The 27,184-nt window shown below is 42.0% G+C and overlaps 1 protein-coding gene across 3 annotated transcripts in view; it reads left to right on the forward strand.

Annotated features, from left to right (window-relative positions):
- ZNF423 (zinc finger protein 423) overlaps positions 1-27,184 on the forward strand; it is a 228,052-nt gene that overhangs the window by 188,322 nt on the left and 12,546 nt on the right. For all 3 annotated transcript variants that reach the window (XM_030457955.1, XM_030457953.1, XM_030457954.1), the window contains 2 exons: positions 15,853-15,984; positions 17,546-17,661. In XM_030457955.1, coding sequence (XP_030313815.1) covers positions 15,853-15,984; positions 17,546-17,661 — 248 coding nt within the window. The remainder of the gene's footprint in view (positions 1-15,852; positions 15,985-17,545; positions 17,662-27,184) is intronic.

Below are 27,184 nucleotides of genomic sequence, written 5' to 3' on the forward strand. Positions count from 1 at the left end.
TTATTTGAACTCAGCACATGTGTATGAAGACCCTGTAATAGAGATGCAGCACCCAGGCTCAAATATTGTTTCAGATGTCAGAGCCATGGGCACACAGCCTTCTTGCCCTGTGCCTGTCCCAGTGGCCACAGGAGGCACATGGCCAGGGATGAGCAGGCGTTCAAATGCAACCCCACAGCTGCTAAATGGGAACACAGCAGCAGAGGGAGTGGACCTGGGACATGAGGATGGTGAGGAGGAGTTCCTCCCATGTGACTTCCTCCATGTAGCAGGAATAGGGTGATACAGGCAGCTGCCAAGTAACAGCATATTGCTGCAGATTCTGCCATCCTTCTAAAACTGCTTTTTGTGTTGCTTTGTGATCCAGATCCTAATGCCCAGGCTGGGGTTTGCCCATGCTTGCTGTGCAGGCAGTGGGGTGACACGGTGCTGCCAGGCCAAGCAAAGCCCCAACAAAGGAGCCCTGAGATTGTCACCTCTTGTGCCTGAGGTGCCTGGCTTTGGTCATGGCCAAAAGCAGATGATAGTCTCCCCTTGTCAGGGAGATTTGCCAGGCTTGGAGGAAGGGAGCAGCCCCAAGAGGGGATCTGTCATCTGTTGGAGGATTGGTTTCTTCTGGTTTTACTCCTGGAAGTAAGAACTGCTTATGGCAGGTTGTCCAGGGACACATGCAAAGACTGTACCAGCTCAGGCACTCCCTGTTGCTGCAGAAGGAGGGTGCAGGCAGGCAGTGGGGCTGTCCCAGGCCAGGGCAGTGAAGAGAGAGGGGAGGGGAAGACCAAGAGAAAAGTTTTATGCTGTTTATGCACAAGTTCTGTTTCTGAAACAAGAATGGTATTTCAGGTACGTGGTTGTGTGTGTATTAATTATCCACATGATTTCACTGTTGAACAAAACTGATGAGGTGCTTCATCTGCCATGTGATTTTGATGGCTGCAAAGCAAATAATTGAATGCATGAAACAAGATTATCTTTTGTAGCAACAATGTCTGGTAGACACTCTCTTGGCAGAAATATTTGGTATAAGATCTTGATGCAACAGACATTTTTTATCTTTTGTGATTTGTCTTAAGACTAGCTACTCCTCACCCAGTCACACAACATAGTGACACAGAAGAAAGGCAGTTGTGCTCTGTTAACACGCAGTCATAACTCACCTATACTTCCTACTTATCACTCTTACTGAATTTCCAAACTGACAAAGAATACCAAAAATATTCCTACATCACAATTAATTTGTTAAGGAGCTCCTTTTCTCCAAAGAAGCTTTCTGAAATAAATAGATAACTCAAAGAAGAATTCTGGAGGGCACTGTAGTTGGGACACTTCTGTAAAAATAAAGAGCAATGCATTCTTTGTGCTCAGTCCTATAGAGTGCCATGACCCTTCCCCACCTGTCAGTATATTTTTTTGCTTTATGATGTCATGACTTATTTCTTTTCAAATACCTTCTTTTTTAATAGCATCAAAGATGGAGCTATAGGGCTAAAATTGCAACCATATGGCCATAGGGAAAATCCTAATGACTTCAGACTGAACAGCATTGTCACACCCCATGGCATCTTCTCTGAGTTTTCCTTGTGAAACTCTGATGTGTCCTGTATGGGTTTTTCTTCAGTTGTTTTGTTTCCTACTTCATTAACGTTCCACGTGCCCACAGTCATTTGCTTCCTCCCTGAGAAATCATAATGCTTTCTCCTGCCACCTTTTTCAATACAAAGTTTGAGGGATTGAGGATGAGTCTGCTGTTCTCTCTCTGGGCTGAAGTGATGGTGTTTGAACAATGTGGATGGTGTGACTTCTTATAGCTTCACATCACTCGAGGATGAAGAGGAGGGGACTGCACCCTTCTCCCCTGGTGGCATGGGGTGTGATGGTCTTTCAGCTCAGCCCTGGAGACACACAGGTACAGGCTGTACACCTTGCTGTTGGCTTATGTGGTTGAAGTTTCGGATGTCAGCATCAATTTTAAAACTGAGATGTCCAAGAGAGCTGAACCTCATGGCTGTGGTGCTGGAGGCATTGCGTTATAGTCATGCATGCATAGCCCTGGGAAGCCTGTGGCAAAGGCTGTCTGGTACAGGAGCAATATCGAAGTGCAGAGAAGAGTGGGCAGTGTTGTGCCAAGGGAGCATCCCTCCTTCTTCCTTTATCTGGTTATCCTCCACCAAAACACTCAACTGCTCAGAGGAGCAGTGTCTCTTGGCTGCTCTGTCCACAGGCTTTCCCTTTGCTCCAGCTGCTGGCCAGAGCAGTATGTGAGGCATCTAAATTCCATGGCTGGTGACCTGTGGCAGTGCCACATTGCAATGGCTTTGTATCCCTGAGTTTTGTTTCCCAGGATTAGCAAATTTTGAAAGAATACTGCTTGTCAACTTGGCATTTCTCAGTTAATTCCTGTACGATGCTTTATAGCTTGTGCACTAGTTAAAAAATTATAGTATTATTCTCATGGCTGACAGGAAAATGTCTAGAAATAAAAGCATCTTATAATGTACTCTGGAAACACGATTCCTAAGGTGTAAGGCATGTATGTTTGTAATGATTCGTTGGCTCAGCTCAGTACCTGAATCATGTTTAATAATAGCAAGGACTGTGTGAATCCAGGCAACCTTTGTTATGTGTTCTGCCATACTGCAGTGATTCATGGCATCCTGCAGAGACCACCAGGCCAGCCCTGGCACTAGGCAGGTTACAGACACTGCTTCAAAATCTTACGAGAAGCTGCTGTGGTTTCCCACCATGGCAGCCAGGTGAGCAGCCTCAAGCTCACTCCATCATTCCCAAGTTCACAGCCTCACCCTCCTGCAGTGCCCGCGGGTGCCGGGGCTGTGGGCAGCCCTGGCTGTGGTTATTTGGTTCAACATCTTAATGCAATTACTAAGCTGATATGTGTCCAGCCAGCTCGGTCCGTGGCAGCATTTGGTTCCTCTTTAAAGGATGGTGAAGATGTCTTTGATGCCTGTGCATGGAGCAATAGGGCAGTCTAGAATAGAAGCCAGCCTTACATTTGCTTCTGCAAAGTTGCTCTGTACCGCAAGCACTTAGACTTGAATGCAGTGTGTGATTATTCAGCTACTGTAAATACATCATCTTTACAGACCACAATAAAATGTTTGTGTAATGCTTAACTGTACATTAAGTAAAAACCTACATTAGAATATCCCTGAATTCTTTCTGTTGGGTAAATAAGAGCATAGAGGCAAGTATCCCCACCACTCCCATTACTGTGCACAGCACTTAGTTACATTAGAGAACTGAGGCATTGTTCTGCCAACTTTTGTTTCCCTCCATTTGTGTTACTTGCTGCTTATGAATCCAGCGTGTCGACCATGAAGCAATTACTTCTGAAATCCATCTATTGTGGCACACACAGGTACCACAGCATGGCTACTGCTTGCACTTGTCTCCTGCACTCACAACTCGGATGTTATTGGTTTGAGCTGGTGTGTAACTAACAGCATCTGGAAAGGTTTAGGTGTTGGCTGTCTGCTAAAGCATGACTTGTATTGCATTAAAACATTATAATGTTTTTAAACAGGCTAAAAGGGCTTTTCGGCTGTGATCAATCATTGTCCTGTTACACCAGCAGTGTACAGGGTATTTGGGTAACAGGAGCCTGTGTTGTATTGACACATTGCCCATGCCTTTGCAGGCCAACAGAAGCAGTTGATGTGTTTTGCAATTGATACAGCTGTTCAGCACCACTGCAGGTTTATAAATATATTGTGGAATCTCTTTTTGTACACTTTTGCTCTGCTGTGTTGTGTGTTGCTTCAGGAGGTGTGTATGCCTTCTCCTCTTCCTCATAAGACTGAGCACCCAGACTGCAGCTTCACTGCTGTGTGAGTTTGCACAAGTGGACATGCTCCCCTCAGCACCTCTCCAAGCAGCAGGAGGACAGGAGGCAGCTCCACTGCCTGCAGTTCAGTTCCACACCGGGGCAACTGTTTTACAGCAGGTTGGGGGCAAGAACCAAGGTTTAAAATAGCCTCTACTCCTATGGATATTTAGCCATAAAACCAGCAGGGGGATGATTGGGAATCCCAGCCTTAATGGGAGGTTTTCAGTATTGTCGTAGAAGATAAAACAAGAGGAAAACATTTTTGAATTTACTCCTTGTGTATTGAGGCCTTTTATGATTCATCAGTAAGTAAATATAAGCTAAGGGAGTGATTTGTTTCTAACAAGCTTATAAAATACTAGAGTAATTTGTGAGTTTATTGGAGTGCTGATTATAAACATTCCCTCATGCACACTCCTTTGTGTCAAATTAACATTCAAAATACAAATACTGTATCTTTGAATATTTCTGCAATCGCTTCCCAAGTATTTGATATCTTCAATGAGAGACGATTGACAGCGTCACGTGGGAAGCAGCTGAGCGCTCTGTTTTGAACATATTTTTCATTTCGTTGGCATTTACTTTGCTCATGCTGCTTCTTTGAATTGCCTGCTCCATGCTCTAGCATCTTGGTTTTTGATACAATGCATAATTGATGCTCATCTAGCTGCAAATATTCAACTGTTGTGCATGCCATGCTGCCTGCATGCAGCTTCCCAGAATGTGCCCTGCGAGCCGGCAATGCCATTGTGTGACAGGGGAGCTTCCAGTTGTGCCTGGACTGAGTGGCCTCAGAGTGGCTCCCTGCAGCTTGCCAGGGCAGCTCAGGTACATGGGTGGCAACAGAGGCATTTTGGGATTCCCTCAATAAAGCTGGAATTTGTGATCTCATGAGCTTCAGGTGTAATTACAGAGGAAGCTCCATTCTCACACTTCTTCGTGTATGGTAATGCATTTTTTTGTTAGTAATAATAAGGAATAGACATGGAAAAAATAGGCATGGTCTGCCACAGGTCTCTTAAATTGCTGCTTTAGATCCCCATCCCCTGTAGGCAATTTTCCCAAGGATGTGGAAGATATCATAGGGCTGGGGCTCTTGGAGTGCTGCTTGTTGGGATGGGGAGCTGGTGCTGGTGCTTTGAGCAACAGACCTTGATTAAATTTATGCACAGCAGGCGTATTTATAATTTAATCAGACTGACCTTTTATTTTTATTTTACAGTTTAGTTTTCTCCCCTTCCCACAAAAACATTCATGTATTGTCAGCACCCAAATTCCTTCCCCTTTTTTCCCTGTATAACTTGTTTTCAGTAAGCAAAGGAAAATCCTGAAAGGGTGAGTCTTAGGCTAACATTACTGTAGTGGCTGCCATTTAAAAAGTCAATTTTTGCCTACAGGCAAAGTATTGTTATCAGAGTTTGTACCTATTTTGCATATATAAGATTGTATCTTCCCTGCCTCTCTGGGGTGACAGGAGCAAATGCCGGCTGCTTAATGCTGATCATTGAATAGGAGCCTAAAATAAGAACTCGTAAGAAAAATGAAGGATAAAATGGTGGGTAGCAGGTCTCTGACAAACCTTTATTGTTTTCTCCTTTTCGGTTCAAACAGGGACACCACAACAGCTTGATTTAGGATCTTATTTTATTTGAGGGAGCAGCTGAAAAGCAGCTAGATTTTTCCCCTCATTTTTCACTCTTCCCTGGTAGCTTTAACAGGGCTGTAGAATATGTTCCTTCTCATCTGGGCTTATTAGGTAGATAACTCTAAATCTATTTCAAGTTCAGTGAATGAGCATCAGACCCTTCTCTACAGCAATCTAACTACACCTTCCAATTCATCTCATCACTTCTATGTGGCTCCGGTCCATCACTGCATCCACCCCCTGAAGGTGCCATCCTCCTTGGCCCTTCCTACCTTTTTAGTGCTTCTTTGTGGGCAGGGGCTTGGGACTTGTTTGAGGTGGGTTTTTTGTTTTGTTTTTGTCTTCTTTTGTTTTTGAAAGTGAGTGTAGTCACAGAGAGGGTAGGAAACCTGCACAGTGTCAGGAGCCTCAGTTCTGGGCAAGTTTAAGCAAAAAATAGCTGTGTAGAAGTCCTGCTGTTAATGAGCCATCAGATCTTCCTGAATGTTGTTGTCTTTTGATACAATGACATATTTTCTTGTGACTGGAAGAGGGCTTCTTCAGCACCACTGTAGTATTGGTGTTTCCAGATCTCCTTATTTGAGCAAAGTACAGACTTTCCTTGTAATTTACACTAAGTTTCCTGTCATGGCCTACATATGGTCTTTGGAGTCTGTCTACAGAATAAGAGTTTGCACATGGCTTTAATGGACGAAAAAGCTAGTGACATCTAAAATGAAGAAAATGTGTTTCTAAAAAGTAAGTAAAACCAAGCTGGATGGCTTGTGCAGTGACAGTGTATCTGCCAACAGCCATATGCCTCAGTGAGCGACTCGCATAATAAAATAGGCAAGGATTTGTTTACAGAGGCCAAAGCCGAAGTACTTCGAGTTAAGGAGCCTGGAAGGATATTTCTGCCTGTGTTACCAATGGGCTGTTGGCCTGTGTGGCTGTGCATGATGTCTGTACACAGCCTGTCTGTACACATGTCCTGGTGCTGGACAAGTCCAGCTCTACACTCAGATGTGAAGGGACTAAGCTGGTGGCTCATGTGCAGAACAAGGAGTGAATGTGAAGGTGATATCAGTTTGATTTTTAGGTGTTCAGTACTGTAATCAATGTTTGTACATTAAGTGCTACTGAGAGTAACTTTAAATTCTATGCTATACAGTCATTGCTTGGCTGTGAGATCTCTTCCAAAAGGTCTCTGGATTACAGCTTTTCTTCTTATTCGAGATGGAGCTGCTACAGAGTATGATTTCCACTGGGCTGCAGTGTGCTAATCGAGCAAATCCTATCAAGATCAATGGGAGATGCTCTGTACATTCACTTGTGCATATTCCCACAGTACAAGAATATGTCTGCATAATGTAGAGATGCTTAAGATATTTTCTTGTTTTTATGCAGATTCTTCTTTTTGACTGCCTTAAGGAATATCATGGATTGCTATACCTTAGGATTCCTGACTTAAAATGTGTCTGATAGGGGGTTTTCATTCTTTTGGGTATATTTGCACTTAACAAGCTGTGAGAGAGGTATTCATGCCATGCAAAATCAGCCACCTATCTTAGCCAGGCAGACCTTATTTAGTCAACCTTGGTTCTCTCTCTTGGCAGTGGCATCTCATTTTATGGGCTCTGATAACTGATTTGTGTCCCTGAGCATCATTCTTGCTCACTAGGGAGACGAAGTGAGGGAGAGGCCTCAGGGTAGGGACTGGGGACAGAAGCTCTCTGGGTCTGGGCTGTGAAGTGTCTTCAGCCCTCATGCAAACAAGTGAGCTCCAGTGCAGGTGTGGTAAATGATCATGTCAAGAGTGCTGGGTAACTATTTTTTTTTCCAAACGAAACTCTAAGAAATGTTTTTGGGTTTTTTTTTTCTTTTTTTACCTAAGAGTACTGCTTCTTAATACGAAAAGAAGCTATTTAAAAGAAATTCATTTGTTTAATCTGAGTGAGTGGGTGTGAACTGCCCCAGCATTACAGGACTGCAGCATTATCACAGTTTAACACTGGGCTGGGCATTTAACCAAATGACAGATGCTCTCCATTAATCCTCCTCCCTGATAAAGAAAGGATTGAAAATAAGGGAGAGAGACTTAGGGTTGGAAACTAAACTACAAAGTTTTCATGGAGCAGTAATAATAAAAAAGGAAAATATATTGAATATAAATAAATATACACAAAAATGATACCATGTTCCTCCTCCCTTTCCCCCAGTAATGCTCACAAAAATTTGACATTTATCATACCTTTCTACCTGAAAAACCTTCAGTGTTTCTCAGTGAAGTTGTACATTTATCAGTGTTTTCATTTAGTTATGTATTCCATTTTTATCTCTCCTTTAACCAGTTTTTCAGCTTCCTTGATGCTATTACAGAAGTCATTTCTGCCTTGCTCCTGCTCTGTGTATCACTGAGTGTAGTTTATAACAACTGGCTTGTAGCCTGCTTGTCATCTTAATTATATGCTATTAGAGACCATTAATCTGATGAATATTTACATGATAGATTTACAGTCTATCCTGTCAATGTGTACTTGGGAAACTAATCTGAAGATCAGTGACACACATCAGTGGGAGTTCATGTGTTTAAAACGTGCTGTGTGTTATCCCCAGCGTGCCCAGCTAGCACAGGGGGCTGGCAACCAGGGCTCAGTACTGCCCTGACTTGGATCCCCATCCCAGGAACCTGCCTTTGGGCAGCTGAAAATTCACCCAGAGTTTGGCTTTTCAACAGGAACTGCAGGATGCAGCTGCCAGGCTGTGCACAGGTGCCTGGGCAGGGGAAGGAGATGCCTGCAAGAGGGAAGCTCTGCCTTTGGCAGCTCTCACTTGAGTCCTGGCAGCTCTGGGTCCTCCTTGTGACCACTGTCAACATAGGACTTCAGGAGGTCTGGTTGGGATGTGGTAGGTGGGGGGCACTTTGCAGCTCTGGTGGCCTTGGTGCTGAGGCTGGGGAATGTGCCAGGCCTGTAAAATGAGTAAAAAAAGGGCTTTACACCCATTTTAACTTCATTTAAAGCTTTGCATGTCTTAAAAGCACGTGGCATATTCCAGTAGGATTTAATAAGAGTTTAATAAGAGTATAAGGATGCTTTAATTTTAATTTTTAAATTCACAAGAAGAATAGATGCCAAATAGATACTAGTTAGTGCTGTTTGTTGGTATTGGGCTCTTCAATGGGATATTATCAATAGGGTCAGAGGATGGACATGTTCCTGTTATGAAGCAATGCAGGGAGCTTGCTTCCAGGGAAGAGAAGAAAGTGGAGAAGCAACCAGGAGTAGTAAAAGGCATTCAGGTTTATGAAGTAACATGAGGGAGTCTAGTGCAGGGAATGGGCTTTGTGGCTGTGCATCTGCATTCAGGGTTGCATTACTGTAGTTTCTCCAGATAATGACATTAAACTTAAAATTTTAAAGCTATGAGAACATCCAAACATTAAGATACACGGTTAGGGTTAAGTTGTGTGAGAATGCAGTGGGTTTTTTTTTCTAACCTGTAGAAGTTCTTAGGGTTTTTTTACCTTCATCCAGACTTGTTCTGTGTATGTGTGTGTATAGGCTGCATGTGTTTCTTTCCCAGGTTTTGTATTTCTATGGAAGCCACTGCAGTTAGTCCTTAGTGAACTATTGTGGAGCATAGCCTCCAGTCCACAAAAAGGTTTAATATAGGCTATTAAAAGTAGGCTTTTTCAGAGAAAGGCTGCTAGATTGTGACAGTAGTCTACTGAAGTATAGTGCCTTTCCAAAAATTGTCTTTATGCAGTTTCTCAGATAAATATATAAATCTAAACTAAAGCTCTATAGACAGGGTCCTTCTGGGGCTCTGCAGTCAGCAGAGAGTGGATGATATGTAACTCCATGAACTTCTTTGAACTTTCAGATTTTTTTTTCTTCTTGTAAACTGAAAATTAAAGAGATGAAGACAGGCTTGGCAGACCCATCTCTTGTTTCTGAGATTCAGGCTTACCCTAAGGAAAGTTGTGCAGGTGGGGAGCATGCAGTCTGTGGCAATGAGGGAGGCAGGGGCTCCAGAACAGCACAGGAACTGCTCTTCCAGTTGGCAGAAAACTCCCTGCAATCTCATCCCCATTCCCTCTGGGACTGTGCTTCTTTTTAATGGTCATTTTAATATTGCAGTGTACTGACATGTACTGGAGGCAGTGAACTTACAAGCTACCCCATAAATAATTTGGCATCTAATTCTGCATATTTTGAGCTTCAGGCCCCCTGAGATACTGAAAAGAGTTTTAAGCCTGTTGTGTGGTTAGATGTATTTAGTCTGATGAAGAATACCTTTTTGAGGTCAGAGATGTGTATAGCAAGTACAACACGAGAAGCCTGGAGTTTGTTAGCAGAAATCCATAGACCCTTCCTCCAGCATCTATGTTTGCCACCAGGTCCTGTGGCTTCTGTCTCCTAATATCTTCCCCTATTTCTCAAATCCTGCTCCCCTAAAGAGCTCCCCAAGCTGAAAACAGCAACAGCCCTTTTGTGCTCTCAGACTGGTGCCTGGGCTGTCCATTCCTTAGAAAAGTATGAAGAACAGAACTGATTTTAATGAGTCTTATCCAAAAGCAAATGTAAGGAAAACCAACAAAAATACAATTCCCAATGTGCATTTGCACGTTGGGAACTCTCTGTATTTTTGTTGGTTTTCCTTACATGGTTTCTAGAAAAATCCAAGTCCCTGTGTTATCATTTTTCATTAAAGTGATGTTTCTAACCACAGTGGACAGCTCTCATATCCCTTGAAAACTTATAATAGTAAAATTGTCATAAGGATGAAGCAGGAATGCAAGATTTTATTAAACAATCTTCGGCTCATAAAAGGCATCAGTGTTGTGCCATTCTAGATCATATAAATATATTTCAAAGCAGAATCATATTTCAGCAGAGAGATAAAGCACAAAAGAATATGAGTAGTGGATACTGACATAAAATATTAAACCATCCAAGAAGGGGTGTAGGTGTATATTTATCCACAGGGGCAAGTCAGGGGCTGCAAGCAAGGCAAGATTTTGGCAATATATCAGGAGAGCCCTGAGCATTGATATCCGTGGCAGTTTGTGTGTGTGCTTTGTGGTGGCAGAGGGGGGGTTTGGCATGGTTTCTCACAGCACAGAGTTGGGTGTTTCTGCAGCACCGCATGAAACAGGAACATGTTGGGTGTCTTTAGCAAAGTCATCAAATGGAGATAGGAGCACTACCTGGGTAAATAAGTATAAATAGTTTTCTTTCAGATATGTGACCAGATTATTTTCCAGTTGATTTCCAGCCAAGGTCCCAAGTGGGCCACAGATCAAAAAAAAGATAAGGGTCAGTTACAAGGTTGAGCTCATTCTGTGTTGCCATAGTAACTGACCTCCAGCATCCCTGGGAGGAAGGCACCCAGCTCCCCAGGTGACATTTCTGCTGCCACGCCATCAATCTGCTGCCTTTCACTGCCCAAGCTGCCTGATGGCTGGGGCTCTGCACTGCCCCACAGAGCAGCTCTGGTCCCCTCACCCTGCAGTGGCCCCACTGGTGAGGGAAGGGCTCAGCTACGCCCTCTGAGATTAATTACGAAAATATAATGGAGTGATGAGGTTCAGATGGTTTGTTACAGCAATGGTGATGGAGAAACATTGTCTGTGCAGCAGACACCATCTTCATCCAATGAGTGCATCAGCAAATTTGCCATCCCCTTGTAACAGTCACATTGTGTTCTCAGACCTTGGTTTTACCTCCATCCTTGGATTGTTCCTAATGAAAACCGGCGGTGAAGTCGTGCCAGCCAGGTGAGGGGTGGAAGCTCTTCTCTGCAGGCTTTGTTTTGGAGGAGGGTGTCCATCACTGTCATCCTATACTGATCCCAGCCCCTCTCTTTTCACAGCCACATGGAAAAAATTATTGGAGAAGCTCCTGCTTTTCTCATGTCATAAATTTTTTCCTTTGCTTACTTATTTGGTGGGAAATGAATTGCATAAACAGAATAGTTCCATGCAGTTTTCATTTTATTTCCCTGTGTTCATTCCAATTTCTATTTATTTCTGTAATAATTAAAACACTCCTTACATGGCCCATTTAATTCTACCAGTTTTATGATATAATGGACAGGAGAAGGTTCTCTCTGAACACACTATATTAATGCATTGTTACACTGAATTATAGTATTTCAAAGTTCATTAAAAGTGCAGTTAGCTCATGGATGTGTACATCTGAGTGCAGGAAATATATATACCTTTATTGCCTTAATTTGCTGCAGTGGAGTAGAAGTACATGGTCTGGGAAGCTACAGTATGGGGTGTACATGTTGTCAGGAGTGAGCATCAGATTGTCTTATGCCATCTCTCAAATTAGGAATATTGTGGCTATTCCATAAGGGGAAATTTTGCTTTATGAAATCAAGTTGAAGAGAGACGTTTTAACTAACAGTAAAGACAATGCCATCTTGATTTTTATTGTTCAAATCTTCTATTTGTTATTGGTGTGATAACGTGTCAGCACACACCAGTGTTGATGCATACTTTTCTATTGACATTAATACAGTTATAATTAGCGATGCAGCTGATACAGTACATGGGTTTAATACAGCATTATTAATTATACTGCATCCTCGCCAGGAGGCTGCTAGCGTCATTTCTCTTAGAGGCTTAGAGACTCGTTGTAATATGTATTAAATGCACATTGCTGCAGCAGAAATAGCTTTATGGAGAAGCATATTCCCACTCTAAAATAGGTAGAATGACAGCATAGGTGCTACTGAGCACCCTGTCAACATATTTAAAACCATCCTGTAAATGCATTTGAACTTGGGAACAATGAGTGATGTGCTTCACCACAGCTGGGTCTGTGCAACCTGCTAATCCTCACTAACAGGCAGTAAATTATATACCTCCAAATTTATACATATCCCTGCCTTTGACATCAGTGGGCACCACCCAGGTTTCACCTTCAGGATCCAGATAATCAGCTCTCATTCCTACTGGCTTCCCTCAAGACCAGTATGGAAATAAGTATGTGTCTGCCAGGGATCAAATGCTTTTGGAGACAAAAGTAGGTACTGAAAACATTACAGGATACTATCATCTCCCCATGATACTTTTACACAAAGCGCTCTGTTCCTCTTTTGGCCTGACATAGTTTCAGCCTGACAGAATCCAGCAGGCCTGCTTGTTTTAAACAAGAGCACATCCTATTATTTTTTTGAGAAATGAAGTGTAAAATTAATGCTTATTATTTTGAGCCCAGGCAAGAAAAAAAAGAAGGCAAGGAACCCAAGATTCTTGTTTGCTGTGCATCGTTTAGTCCTGTAATCAACTGATCCCTGCACAGATACACATGGAGAAATGGGAGAAGATCTAGCACAGGAAGCTGTAAAAATCTGCATTTTATTTTATAAATGAGAGGGGCTGCATAATACACTTGAGTTATGTAGGTCTCTCATAGATGCTTGTCATGTTTAAAAAAAAAAAGGAGGGAGAATAGAAATGAAGGAAATTATTTTATATTTTCTGTTACTAATGCCCAGTGCCACGCATTTGACTGGAGTGTTGGCTGTCACGCTGCATTGTCAGAGAGCTGCCTTGCATGTACCTATATGGTCTTATATAATTCAAAGAAGTTATTCTCCAATGGTGACTGAGTACCCTATACATGCACTGTGTTTCTGTGTAAAATAATGTGCTGTGCCATGCCATAGAGGAGAGAGTGATTATAGCAGCAATTCTATCTATATCTTTGGGCATTTTCATATTTTGAATACACATGCATGAAAAGAGAAACGTTTGTCATGCTAACCATGGTACTTTTCCCCCCCTTTTTTCTTCCTGGATGGTTTTATAGACACAAGAAATACATAATGGACTCCTGTGGGAGTGGAATAAAAACCCCCACTGGTGAGGAGAAGGCCTTATAATTCAGAAGTGGATTTGCAAATCAAAAGGTCTTGCCTCGAGTGGGATAAATTTCCAGATCTGCAGGAACCCATTATGTTTTATTATTTTTCATTTGAGTTTTAGTTTGTTTGTTATGGGTTTAACTATTTAAAATACTGCAGGGATCAGTCAAGAAAATACACCATTTCTGTTTCCTAATTAAACATAGCAAGCTTTTAAGAATATACTTCTATTGAAATGCTTAGCATTGTTGGGTTGTTGTGGTTTGTTTTTATTTTATTATTTTTACTGAAATTATAGGTATTTAGGCTGCAAAAAGAGCAGTCTTCTAATCAGCAGTATGTGTCTGTCCATATTTATGAGCACATGTGCTCACACAGGACCATAGGCTGTACATGAATCAACATTTTACAAATACTGTGTGGAGGGCAGAAAACTAATGTCAAACAAGATTACTCTGATTTACTTGTAGAAGGAATTTGTTCCATTCTCCAACTCAGTACCTGCTTTTTTTTATGTCTCCAGGGTTTTTTGAGTGTTCAGTTGCTGTACACAGCCATGTGGCTGGACATGCTCAGGATGCTCAGTACAAGGCACATACCCCTTCTCCATCTTTTCTCCCCTCCCAAGCAGACTGCAAAGATTGAACAAAACCAAAATTTTCCAGGCAAGGGTGGGATGCAAGAAGCCAGCCTTGCACTACAGCAAGGGGAGAGGGTCAGGTTTTGAAAGCCATCCTTCAGAGAGGGTGATGTGCCCATCTCTGGTGGCTGCCCAAACTGAATTGCAAACCTTGTTGCATCCTGGAAATATCACAGTCCCTGTTTATGGCTGTCCAGGGAATTTGTGGAGTTGCTACCATGGAGCCACCAGGCCCTTCATCTTTCTGTTCCTCACTTTTTTCTCCATTTGCCTTTTTTTGCTTCTTTCCCACCCAACCCACCCATTTATTTCTCCCCATTCTGCCTTCCCCACCTGCAGCTCTGATGCCAGCCCTCACCATCAGCTCCCTGCTCTCTCTGTGTGTGCCACTGCTGTGCAGGACACAGCACCCATGGCCACAGAGGTGGCACAGGCAGCTCACTGCTGGTACACACTGTTGCACAAGGCACTACATGGAGGTTTTTTTGTTTGGCTGTTTTTTTAATTATTGAAATTTTTTACACTGCAATTTTTTTACTCTGGTCATTGCCTCTGCCTGCAAAAGTGCCAAGGTGCATGTCCCACAGAGCCCTGCCTGTGGGGCTTTGGGATACTGAGAGTACCAGAGGCCTTATAGAACACAATATTCTCCCTCTGTTAGGCCTTTTAAAAATATAAAAAACTAATTTAAAGCAGTTGTGGATAAAGTTAATGGTTCTGGAGGTTCACATTACTCACAAGATTCAAATGCATCTGTCAGGAGATTGGCTGATGGCACAGTGTAGTCAATTCTTATGTGTCTTGGAACTCAACATTGAAGCTGGTTAGATTTGAAGATGTAAAAATAGTTGAATATACATCAAAAGAGTATTTCCTTACTTTTATGTTTCCTTACTCTTATGTATGTTTTCATGAGAAATTCACGTGTGCTGTCGTAATGAAGGAAAGATATTTTCAGGAAGTTTTTACAAAAACAACAAACAAAATTTAAAATTCTAGGTGGTTTTGATTTATATAAACCATTCAATATGTGTTGTAAACTTCTACCACTCCCTCCTTCACTTCAAGAAAACCAAAGGATTGTTTCATTTTATGTGTGGAAATTGCTTTAAGATGTCTTCAGTACCTCAAAAAAAGCCCCAGATGCACCCAAACCCACAAACTTCAGTAAATAGAGAAACGTATCATCTGTGGTAGGCTTGAAACAATAGTAATAATTATTATTTCCCTATGAGTTCAGCTAGAACATAGGGGCATTTAAAATGAGCCATATGAATTCAGTGCTTAAGATATAGGACACAGAAATTACATTTTCAGATGACATTTAAATACCTTCAATGGTCTCTTCAACTTGGAAAAAGCCAAGAAAATTAAGGCTGATGCTGCTCTGAGCTCCTCCTATTCTCCAGTGGTTTCTTTCTCTCCTGTATATTTGCACTTTAATCTGAGATAAAGATGGCATTTCAGCCCACTTTCAGTGTTGTTGGTTGAATTCACACAGTAACATTCATTTCAAATGCTGTTTCACTCTGGTAACCTATACCCAGAGCTGGGATACTCTGTCTTTGTGGGAGGATGCGAGGAGGAGCCGTGCAGCATTGTCAGGAGCTGGGAGCAGGCCCGGGGGTTCCCAGTGGGTTGGTGGCAGTGCTGCTTTCATTGCAGCTGAAAGTCAGGGGCCCTAAAAGTGACCAGGGGCTGTACAGCTGAAGGGCCCAGTCGGCTGTGGGGCCAGACCCACAGCAATGTCTGCAGCTCCTTGTAGCCCTGTGTGCCTGCACGGCTGTTCCTCACTAACTGCTGCATCCCCGACGCTAATCTGCTGTGTCACTAACAAGTTGTATCATTTGAACCTTGCAGAGGAAGGCATCAATCATGAGTGCAAGCTGTGTAACCAGATGTTTGACTCTCCGGCAAAGCTCCTGTGTCACCTGATTGAGCACAGCTTTGAGGGGATGGGAGGCACATTCAAATGCCCTGTTTGTTTCACAGGTAAGACAGGGTAGCCAAGACAAGCCTCAGCGTACGTGGCTTGATCCAGAAATGACCCTCGGGGGATTTGTAAAATACTGTATTCCATTCCTTGGGAAAAAGAAATACTGTGCTTGGAAAGGTTCAGAATATCATCTGTCTGGATCCGGGGCTCGCTCCAAAGAGCAGCACTGTGGCGTTTGACACTGAGCAGCACTCTGCATGCCGTGGGCTCTGCATCGCCCCTCGCAGTTCAGATCCTTTAAAATTGTACCTTTTGGCTTGAAGGTGAGATGTGTTTCCAAATGCAGGACTTGCAAGGTGTGGACCTGCTCATGCAAGCCCTTATTCGCCTGAGCAAGGACCCTTTAAAGGCCAGGTAGCTCATAGTCCACTCACAGACATCAGACTCACATGAGTAAGGGTTTGAGAAGACCAGATTTTACAACTGTGTATTTTTGCCAGCTGCTCTCTCACAGGTTTTTAAAGACCAGTTTGCTTGTGGTGGCATTTTTAGAACTCCTGCCTGGGGACCTGCTGTGTATTCCTTCCCTGTAGTTCACTTGAAGCTCTCAGCAGTGCAGATGATCTTGGGTGCTCTAGCTTGAAGGATCTGCAGGATGCATGTTAAGGCTGCCTTTTATATGCTTCTCAAAACAGTAGTCAACATCTACATTTCAAAACTGTTTGAGAGATGGCATAGGTGTGACAATGGACCTGTTGTCAGTAAAAGGTCACACCAGCACCTGCAATTTCTTTAACTTTGGTGGGAATAAGGTGAACCCACCGTCCTTAGAATTTGGCCTACAATTTAAGAACCTACTCTTTGTGTGGGCTTGCAAGTAATGTATCCTTTCCTGAAATGTGCTGTAAAATAACTCTGAGTGCATGTGTTTAATTCTGCTGAACAAGATTTTTTTTCACACACTGACAATTATTTGTATAAAATGAGAAAAATTTAAATTATATTTTTTTAACCAGTAAGGCATGGGGTTCAAGATGTTTCACTTCCAAATTTCACTTGATAAAGGCAGAATAATTGTTGATTTAAAATCATAATGCAGATGCTGTGATATTTGTGATGTCAGATCATAATCTTTTTTTTTTTTACTGAATGGACAACCCATTTAATATGTCTGAAAATTGGACAAAGCTGCCCCTTCAGATTCACATGTCTGCCAAATATGCTCTTCTGGGCCTCGAGTCTTCCAGGCCAGCCATCAAGGCTTCTCCTGGCCTGGTTGTCCTGTATTAAAAATGCATCTGATGCACCTGCCATGGGCACAGGGCTCCCTGCAGGAGTGGTGATGTCCTTTCTTTGGTCTGATGATTGAGTTCTTCCAGTTACTCAGGGACAGTGTTAGCTTCATGTGAAATATCAAAAATCCATATAGGATTTAGGCTGTTAGAAGCTGACTGTCAGCCCAGAGACTTGCAAGGAAATTCTGCTGAACTGAGTGTATTGGCAATTCTGTCTCTGGCAGGGATCCTTGAACTTTTGAGTCTGCAATTGTAAAAGTATAGTGCAAGACAAGATGCCTTGTATGAAGCAATCCTAGTTAATCATTCTCTGTTGTTTCAGTTTTTGTACAGGCAAACAAACTGCAGCAGCACATCTTTGCAGTCCATGGGCAGGAAGATAAAATTTATGACTGTTCCCAGTGCCCACAGAAGTTCTTCTTTCAAACAGAGCTTCAGGTATGTTTACACCAGGAGCTAAAAGCAAAGCTAAAGCTGTTGATTTCTCTGTGCAACTATCACCCTTGTTCAGCATTTAAATAGGGTGCATACCCTCTGTATGGTCTCTTCTGCCCTTAAAGAATCTCTCTGTCTCTTCCTGCCTCCCTGGGTACTATCAGCAGAAAGGGGCCTCTGAATATGACTGGAATAAATAAATAAGACAAGACAGATACCATGATTCTTTATGAGTATTTCTCTTGACAGTAGCATTGCTACAACCTGACATGTCTACGTCAAACTCCTTGTAAATAATTTCTTTTTCCTCCATTAATAATTTAAGCACTGATTAACATACAAAGACTAAGCAAATGGTAGGCTGCCCCTCCCCTTCCTCACTGCTAAGTCAGAAGTAAAGGAATTTTCCTTACCGAGGTAAGAGAGCAAAGTGTGGGTGCAACTCCACACAGTGCTTATGTAGAGACTCCACCAAAGGCAATTGCTCATTAATAAGCACACCAGGCATGCCATTTTCCCTGGCAGCACTGAGGGACACAGCCACTGCAGCTTTAGCCTCTGAAAAGCTGGTGCTTGGTCCTCACCCTGTCCCTGATGGAGTATTCACCCTTTTGGCAGGGCTGGACCCTGACCTGGGCAGGCTGCTGTAGCTTCTTTCAAGCCCTGGCCCCAGGGCCTCCTTGGAGCCATACTGGTGAGGCTGGAGTTTAGATCATAGTGATACCTTTTGTGCAAAACCCACACAGATCCTGAAATCTCCATGATGTGTGTGCTTGGTACCTTACGGGTAATGGAGCACCAGAGCTTTCCCTTCTAAAAAGCACACAGGGAGGTGCCCTCCTTGGCTGTCCTCCTCAGGCATATCTTACCTGGGCAGCACAGCCACCAAAATACTGCTAATGTCCCCTGACTCATGCAGTCATGTTATAGAATGGTACCATATGCCTCATTTAAATCTATTTGCTTTATAAACCATGATTTACTTAAACTTTGGAGGGGTTTTATTTATCTTGCTGAATTCCCAAGCTGCTGCCTCTTGTGTCATGCTGTCATGCTGTGGAGGGATGGTTGATCTTTTCACTTTGTTGATTTTATTTTTTTTTTGTCCTCCCAGGGGAATCTCTTCTTTCCCTTGTTCTAGCAACCTGATTTGCATAAGTGTACAAAAGTTTTAACTATACCTTGTTAATATTTTAATAAAGTCAGCAGATTTTGGGTTTGTGTGTTCTCAGTATGAACGTTTTATGAAGGTGACAGTGGCTTGCAATGCCAGCTCTGATTTTTTCCTACCATTTTTCCTTTGAAGTGTGCTGTTTGGTCAAAATGCCAGCACAATTAAAATGGGCACACTGGCCTCCTAGGTCACTGCATTAACCTTTAAAATCAGGTGGTCAAATAAAGAGAACCTTTTAAATTATAGTCTTAACAGCAGCCCTTTTTTTTGCAATTAACATATTTAATTACATACTGCTTCAATCCTGAAGTGTTGTGCATTGCAAAATTGCTGGAAATAGCAGCTTTAATCCCATAAATTCTGTAAGTTTCCATTTTTTTATGCAGGATTTGTATGCATGTAAAATTTCAGTGCTTGTAATAATTACCCAAGTAGTTTTGAATGGTGTTGGCTGAATGAAAATTCAATACTTAGTTGCACAGTTTTTTTCTGTATTTCAGAGGTGGCTCAGAAATGTGAGTTTACTTGATGCCAGGGATTTTACTAATTCAAATACCTGAGCCAAGAAGGACACAAAATGTGTGTATAAATCAGTTGGAGATGCTCAAGACTTTTGAACAAGACTGCCTTGGCACAATTATCAGTTTCTGATGTGTAAGCTGCCTGCTCTAAATTCCCCAACTGTAGGTTATATTTTTCTTGAGTAATCAAGATTTAGTATTACTTTAGTGAACAGGTTGTTCAGCTGCTAGTTAAGGTTAAGTCTGCATGAACCTTTCAGTCTCTTAACTGTGCAGTTTTTCTTATGTGGGCAAACCACCATCCATTAAGGGGTTCTGCTTGATGAATTTTCTTTTCAGTTCTGATACTGTTTTCCCATTGGGGTAAAACAACTGGTGTAAAAATCTGAGCCTATGCTTTGTTTTACTTCTTTGTATTTTCAAGTGATGCCACAGAAAAGACTTTTTCAAATATTGAGCATTCAACTATTTCAAGAAGAAATCAAAGTGGAATGGTTACAGAAAAGCAAAAAAACCCAAAAAACTCTAAGGAGGGTGGGAAAATTACAGGCAGCATAGGGGAAAGGGCAACTTTTAGAGCTGTTAAAGAGAGGCATGAATTAGCCCCAGTAATTTGTGAACATTTCTTTAAATAGTTAGGGCAAACACTGAGTGAGCCCAGAAGGGCACATGTGTGCCTTGTGATGAGAAGTGTTGCCACTGATAACCTACTTTTAGGGCTTGATGCAAGCAATGCTTCAGCAATGTAATGCTCTGGAAACAATCAAACCCTCTTTTCACTTCTAAACTAGTAGTTGTATTTTAACATAGGTTTATGGTTTGAAGTTTATACCATCTGATGGGGCCTTAGAACCAAAGCTTAAGAAAGCTCCAAGGAAACAAGCTTGGTTTATTAATGGTGGAAATTTTGGTGTGAATCTAGGGTGATGAATCAGTGGGGTTACCTTGATGATAATGCCAAAAGAAAAGAAAACAATGGTATTTAACTGCTTATATTATCTCATTTGAAATAAATAAAGAAAACATGGTGAGATTACATGATACATAAAGGAAACAGTGTGTGTGATAACCCCAGGTACCCTTAATGCAGAAGAGGAAAGGCTGGCAGCTCTACATCCTCAGTTTGTAAGATTTACCTCTGTGAATATGATGAAAATCTGGAAGAAAGTAAATTTATAGCCAATGTATAGGACACTAAGAGTATGGCATTTCATTCCCTCTTCTGAAACATAGTTAAGGAAACCAGCACAGAGCTGCAGGCCTGGTGGGGTCCTCACACACAGGGCAGAAGGAGCCCTTTCAGACAGAGCCCCATCTCTAGGAGCTATGGTGGGAGCTGCCTGCGTGCCCACTCCTTGCAAGCAGCTGGAGCCACAGCAGCATGCAGGACATCCAGATGTGAGAGATGAGCTAGCTCCTTGACAACTGAAATTTTGATCTTTAATATTTAAAACCTAGCAGGGAGCTCTGACAAGCCCAAAGAAATTATAACACAAAATGTGTGTTGGAGGTTATATTTGTTGTATTATTTGCAGCTGGGAAATGTATCTCCTCAACTGCTTGCATCAAGAATTACGTTAAGCAATGTGTGACTGAGCAGTGATTTTTCAGGGCAAACTTAAGGAGGATTTTCATAGGTATTTGTTTGCCACATGGTTTTTTCTAAGGAGCCATTACATAACCAATGAAGTAATTGTATTTAAAGGATTAAGTCCTGCTGTTTGCTTGTGTACTGTTAATCACACTGTTTCCTCCTAAATGATTACAATTGATGAAAAGTAAGGCAAGGGATATAATAAACAGTGCACAAATAATCTAGGTACCAAGGGAGCAGGGTACCTGCCAGGTCTTTCCTAGCACAGGTGTTCAGGTGTTTTATTGCCTGCTATGAATCAAGGGCTTTCTTTCCTATTCAGATTTGGAGATATGTCAAACCAGTAAATTAAGGGAGGAATCTGCTGTCATTTGAAGTGCCCAGTTTCTTTAAATGTGCACATGTCAAAAGGAGAGTGGCTACTATGGCTCATTGGCTAACACGGTCATCTGTCTCCCTCCTCATTTCATTTTATGTGTAAAGCTGGCAATTTTCATATATCTATAAACAGGCATGAGCTGCTGCACAGATATTGCACTCATTACATTAATAATGATTTACTCTGAACGTCCTCTGGGGGCTTGATTTGGTCCACATCAAAGTCCTTGGGATTCTTTCCGCTGATTACAGCAGATCAAGCCCTAAGCAGGTTTTCTTTTTTTTTTTTTTTTGATTCTGCTTTTCATGTCAGCTCGATGTTAGATGTGTCTCCTGGAGAGGGCTGCATCCTGCCCAGGCAAGCAGGGCACTGCAGTGAGTTGCCACGTAGTGGGCTGACGGGGGATGTTAAGGTGCAACTTTGTACCTGTGGTGGCTTTCCTGGGATTGGGGCAATGATGAGCACTATCACCAGCTGCTTATGCCAGTGGTCCTTGAGCCATCTGGGTACAACAGTGTCCCGTGAAGGACATGGGGACAGTGAGAGCCTCTTGCCTGCACCCAGGTCAGTCCAGAGGGATACATCTGAGGGCTCAGTTTACTACCTGTCATTAGAGCCCTGAAAAAAAACTTAAGCAAACTTGAGTCTCTTCCCAGCTATTCAGAATCTTTTAGTGGTTAATGTCTCCAGCTTCTACTTGAAAACTTACCTACTTCCTGGGGTTACAAGAAAGCTTACTTAAATAGGAGTAATATTCTTCTTCCAAAGAGCCTTGTGTGCTTGCAACACTGAAATATCCGAGAGCCTCTAGGCTCCACTGTCCATACAGTCAGTGAGAGGAAAGCAAATCTATGGATTTTTATGAAGTTGCAGAAAATATTTTTTGCTTGGGGAGTGTGTGGAAGGCAGAACAAATGGGACCTGAAACATGGCTCTGTCTCAAGGCAGTACTTTCACTTATGTAACTTTTGCTGTATTTCAGAACTTATGTGTAACTTAGATGTTAAATACTAGGACCTTTTTGCTGGAAACAAACCACAAGCTTTCTCAAACTTCATATGAAGCACCCACAGAATTATGTGTAGAATTCTTTTTCTTCAAGTAAAATCCATTTATCTTTTAAACAGAATTTATAGCTTTGCATATTGGTTGTTGGTAGGCTTAGAGTCTGCTGTCTGTCTTTTTTTTTATTTTTTTATTTAATGTTAGTCCTCCTTTAAAATCCTGAAAATGACCCAGTCAGTTATCTGTGCAGATTTGGCAAGCATTTCTTAAAAAATGTTGCTATGGCGCTTGGAGTATTGTTAATTTTTAATTATTAGTAGTTACAAAGCTAATAAATTACAAGAATACCAAAACCTATTCCAGCCATATTGCTGGGTTTCATTCAGACGCAGTCAGATAATTATAACTAACAATAATTAAAAATTAAAAGTGCTGTAGGCACATACCTATCATGTTGAGTCTGTCTGTTTGAACGTTCTTTATGGACTGCAAACCCACAAGTTTTATCTCTGATCTGTCGTCGCAGTAGGGAAGAGTTTTGCCTCCTAAGTCTCTGCTTTTCAATAAATATGCTTAAATTCAGGAGAGGAAGAATAAACATCTATTTAAAAACTTGGGGTTAGGAGCAAGCTCTCATAAGGACTAAAGTCTGGGATTGCAGACTATGTTACTGGGCAGCTGTGGCTGACTTTCTGTGCTGGTGATGCTGGAAGTTTCCAAGGTCTGACATCCACAGAGGTTAATGCTCCATGTAAGAGCAAGGTCTGTTCATGCTCCTGCACCTCTATTGGATTTGTCAGAACCTTCTTTCCTAGCACAAAATGAGGTGGAATTTCTTGCATAAGGGGCTAGGGGTGCCACTGGAAGAGACATAAACCAGACTGCATGGCCCCTTTGTGTGGGCAAGGCTGTTGAAACAGGATGGTGCAAAAATCTTGAATTACCTTGGATTTGATGTAATGACATGGTGTGGCATTTTTTCGTTTGGAAAGATGATTCTGATCAATATATTGCTGCATCTTTGTCAGCCCTGAGGTCCCTGCAGTGAGACACAGAATTATCTCTCAAGTCTGCAAACACCCAAGATGCAGCTTGGGAATTTCTGGCACGGGAATAGCGTGTCCCATAACAAAAACCCCTCCTTTATTTCTTACACCATTAACGCCATCCCGAGGCTCGCCTTGGCTAACAAAGTGCAGGCACCTTTGCATTAACATGTGCAGAAAACCCAACAGTGATGCAGAGCAGGAGAATAAAAGAGGGAAGCCAGGTGAAAGGCATCATTTCAGTCATTAATGCACTTAAGCGCACCCAAGTGTCAACATGTGTGATCAAGTGTAAGGAGGCATGGCGTTCCAATGTGGCAGTGCTGGCACACAGAAGGGGCTTCCTACAGCAGAGATGGCACTTGGATGCAGTGCTCAGGCTGCCCAGCTAAACCCGTTGTTGCCTGTCATCTATGCCCTAGGGCAAGGGTCCAACCAACTTTTGCACAGGCACCATGCCATCCCAACAGATGGGCAGGAGTGTAAGCCGCCAAGAGACAACGTATATGCATCAATTGTGTTTATTGAAAGCAGAGTTCCTGGCTGGAAATGTCCAAATGTCTATTTATTCTGAGATAAGATGCCTATAGTTAAGGGATGTGGCAGTGCAGCCTAGCTTTCAACTCAGTGTTGTATATTCATTAAAAAACGTGATGCAGATGTGCCAATTTAAGACATGCTGATTATGGGGAGCCTACTTAAAGGTCTGTCATGACACACAGATCCTCCTAAAATTGACATGAAGTGGCATGGTACCACTTGCCTCCCAAGTTCCAGAGATTTTGTAGGAGCTGCATATATATCTGGTGCAATATATAATGATGTTCAAGGAGCCAACCTCTTACACTTGCAGGTTTTCCTTTGCACGTGGATGTCTAAGCTCACCTCCCCCTTTTAGTGGTGGAAAACATTTTCACTTGCATGGGTAAATGGGGGAATATTAATCCAGACAAAGACTAGACCAGTTTACACATCTCACTAGAGAAGTTTTTTTTTCCCATGTCATACAGCGAATAGTTGTATAATGTGCTCTTGTATTTGGCAATATTGGTGCCCACCAAAAAGAGGCTGTATCCACAGATCTCAGGGTGTTTCCTTCCCCTGCTTGTGAGCTTCAGTCAGTTAAGACTTGTGTTCTTGAAAGAAGTGCTTTCAAGAGCCTTCTGAATATATAATTTGGTATTGATAAATATCCAGGCATACTACCTGTAAATAAATAAAGCAGGAATGTTTACTTCCAAATACATTAATGCATTCCCATCTTCTTGGAAACAGAGAACCCAGGCTGTGTTAAACATCCATCCTTGACCAAAAGGAGGAAGCACAGGAGAAGAAATGAGAGATGGATTTTCTTTTGGAAAGACCAGATTGCACACTCTGGTCTGGCAATAACAATTACTAATGACATTTAGAGATAAATTAAGGATGAGAAATGCAAGTTGGCATTTCAGCAGTGCCAGTCAGTAGCATTGCATCAGAGCTCACAGGAGAGATGAGAAAAAGTTTAGGGATGGGAAATTAATTTTGTTATGTCAACAATTAACAAATACCTTTTCTTCATTCTTTACCACACTGTCACAAATTAACACTGCAACAGCATTTAGCAGCTCCTCAGGTGAATGAAATAGCACTTTGAAATCCTTATTTCTAGAGTCAAACACATGTGTGTTTTGCTCTGTTTCATTGAACAATTGATGATAAGAGGTTCAAACTGACCAGGGAGGGAGAAAATGAGTTCTTGAATGTGGTAGCAAGAATAATCTGTGTGGCTTCTCTCTGCAGATCTCTGTGGGTTTTGTCACTTTTCCAGCACATTTTCTGGGCTTGTTTTTACCTGTTTTACAAATTTGGAAATACAGTGGTTGAATAATATACCCAGATACATGCAGGAAAAAAATCTGGGAGACAGACAGAGAGCCCTGGGAGCCTCAGACCTTTTATTTGGAAATCCTCCCTGTGGTCACAAGGTGAAATTCCTGTCCCCATAGGAAGGTGGTAAGAAACCCTGCTTCCTGCTGCTTGGTGTAGAACCACAGGGCAAAGGGGCCCTAAGCTGTACAGCTGTGAGTGTGGCCATCAGCACAGCTGGCTGTGTGGGAATGGGGTCCTCAGGGACAGCAAATCCGGGTACCACTACTCAGCCCTACCAGGCTGGGTAGCACATGCCTTTCTATGCTGGGCATAGTCCTTAAAATAGAAACAGAACATTTTTGTAACACGTAGGCAAATAAATAAAAAAAAATTCCATTTCGTTTTCTCTCCAAAAAGATTTGTCACAATTTTTCTTTCTCTGTGCTGGTGGGAAGAGGCACAGTACAGGCCCTTGGATGTTTTATTTCTGCTGTAGCTGCTGCTGTGGAAGGTAGTCTGGGGTCTGAGCAGGGATTAGCTGTGTTTCCTCCTGTAAGTGTCGCTAGTATCCAAAGGAACTGCCTGCAGTTTTCAAAGGAGGAGGGATGCTGCACTGGAGAGGGCAGAGCATAAGCATTATTTAAGGAAAACAGTGGAGCTTGATCAGCCTGTTTTAAAGAGCTCATCCAAGGTGGGGTGCAGCATCCCTTTAACTGTTCAGTCTCTTCATTTGCTTGCTGTTAGAGCAGAAAGGGGATGCTTGTCCAGACATAACAGTATATGCCTGAGTGTTTTCACAAGAAATGTCTAGATCATTAAATATAATAGGTCTCAGCTGCAGTTTTGATCACTGAAGCATGCACACAATTCATCACAGCAAATTAGGTATGTCTTTGTAACTTATCTTTCTGAAATTTGCTGGCACTTTTAGAGACCTTAAACTTATATTGTATGTGCTGCAGAAGCCATTTCAGAGAAAATATTCTGTGTTTATTGTTGGAGAACAAGAATTCACTAATAACAAAAACATGGAGCAGTGTATGTTTCTGCTCCTGCATCTTGCAGAACCAGCAGTAGTACCAGCAGAGATCCCCAGCCACATTCATTATTTATATATTTTAGTGAATTCCTTGTCTGCAGTAAGAGAGATATAAGCTTCAACATCAGACTGTTTGTGCCAAATACTATCCTACAGCCCATTCAGGAAACCTGAGGCAGCGGTGGTACTCAATCATTACACAGACCATTTATCAGATTGGAGTTTTGTCCTCTCTGGCTTGCTGAAACATTGCTTGTTCTTTAAAAGCTTAGTTTGACCTTTGGGAAGAAAATGGATTTGGTATTTTAATTTTTTTTTTAATTGTATTTATTTAATTTTTTTAAATAAGAACCCAAACCTACTTAATTGGAAATTGACATTCAAAAGCAGCACAGTTACTGAAAAGCATTTACTTTATTACTAGAAGAAAATAGATGCCAGTGGGCTCAAAAATCACATTTCAGTGGATTCGTCAGTTTCAGTCACTACTTACTCTTGAACAGATGGATATATTTGTAACAATTAACATGAATTTATACCCTGGATTTTTGTGTTTGCCTTAAGAGCATTGTTATCTTAGCTGCTGCCTAGAAGGGTTTGGAGATATATTTTGTTTTATTTTTCTGAAACAGCATAAGGCTGGGTTTAATTGCAGAGCTTTCTTACATCATAGAAGGCACCTCAGTTCTCAGAAATGTGAATGATAGGTAGAGGCTGTGCAAGAAAAAAATGTTCTAAAAGAATCCCCCAGAATGGCTGCTGCAGAAAAAATAAACATCTCAGCCTAAATCTAGATAAACCCCCATGGACTGAGAAAATAATTTTCAATAACAGATATTTTTAACTCTGTATATCAAGATAGAAATCACAGTCGCCTGTCTGCCACAATCTAATTGCTTTTCTCTTCGCCCCTCCTG

The sequence above is a fragment of the Calypte anna genome, chromosome 11, assembly GCF_003957555.1.
Source record: "Calypte anna isolate BGI_N300 chromosome 11, bCalAnn1_v1.p, whole genome shotgun sequence".
Taxonomy (NCBI): Eukaryota; Metazoa; Chordata; class Aves; order Apodiformes; family Trochilidae; genus Calypte; species Calypte anna.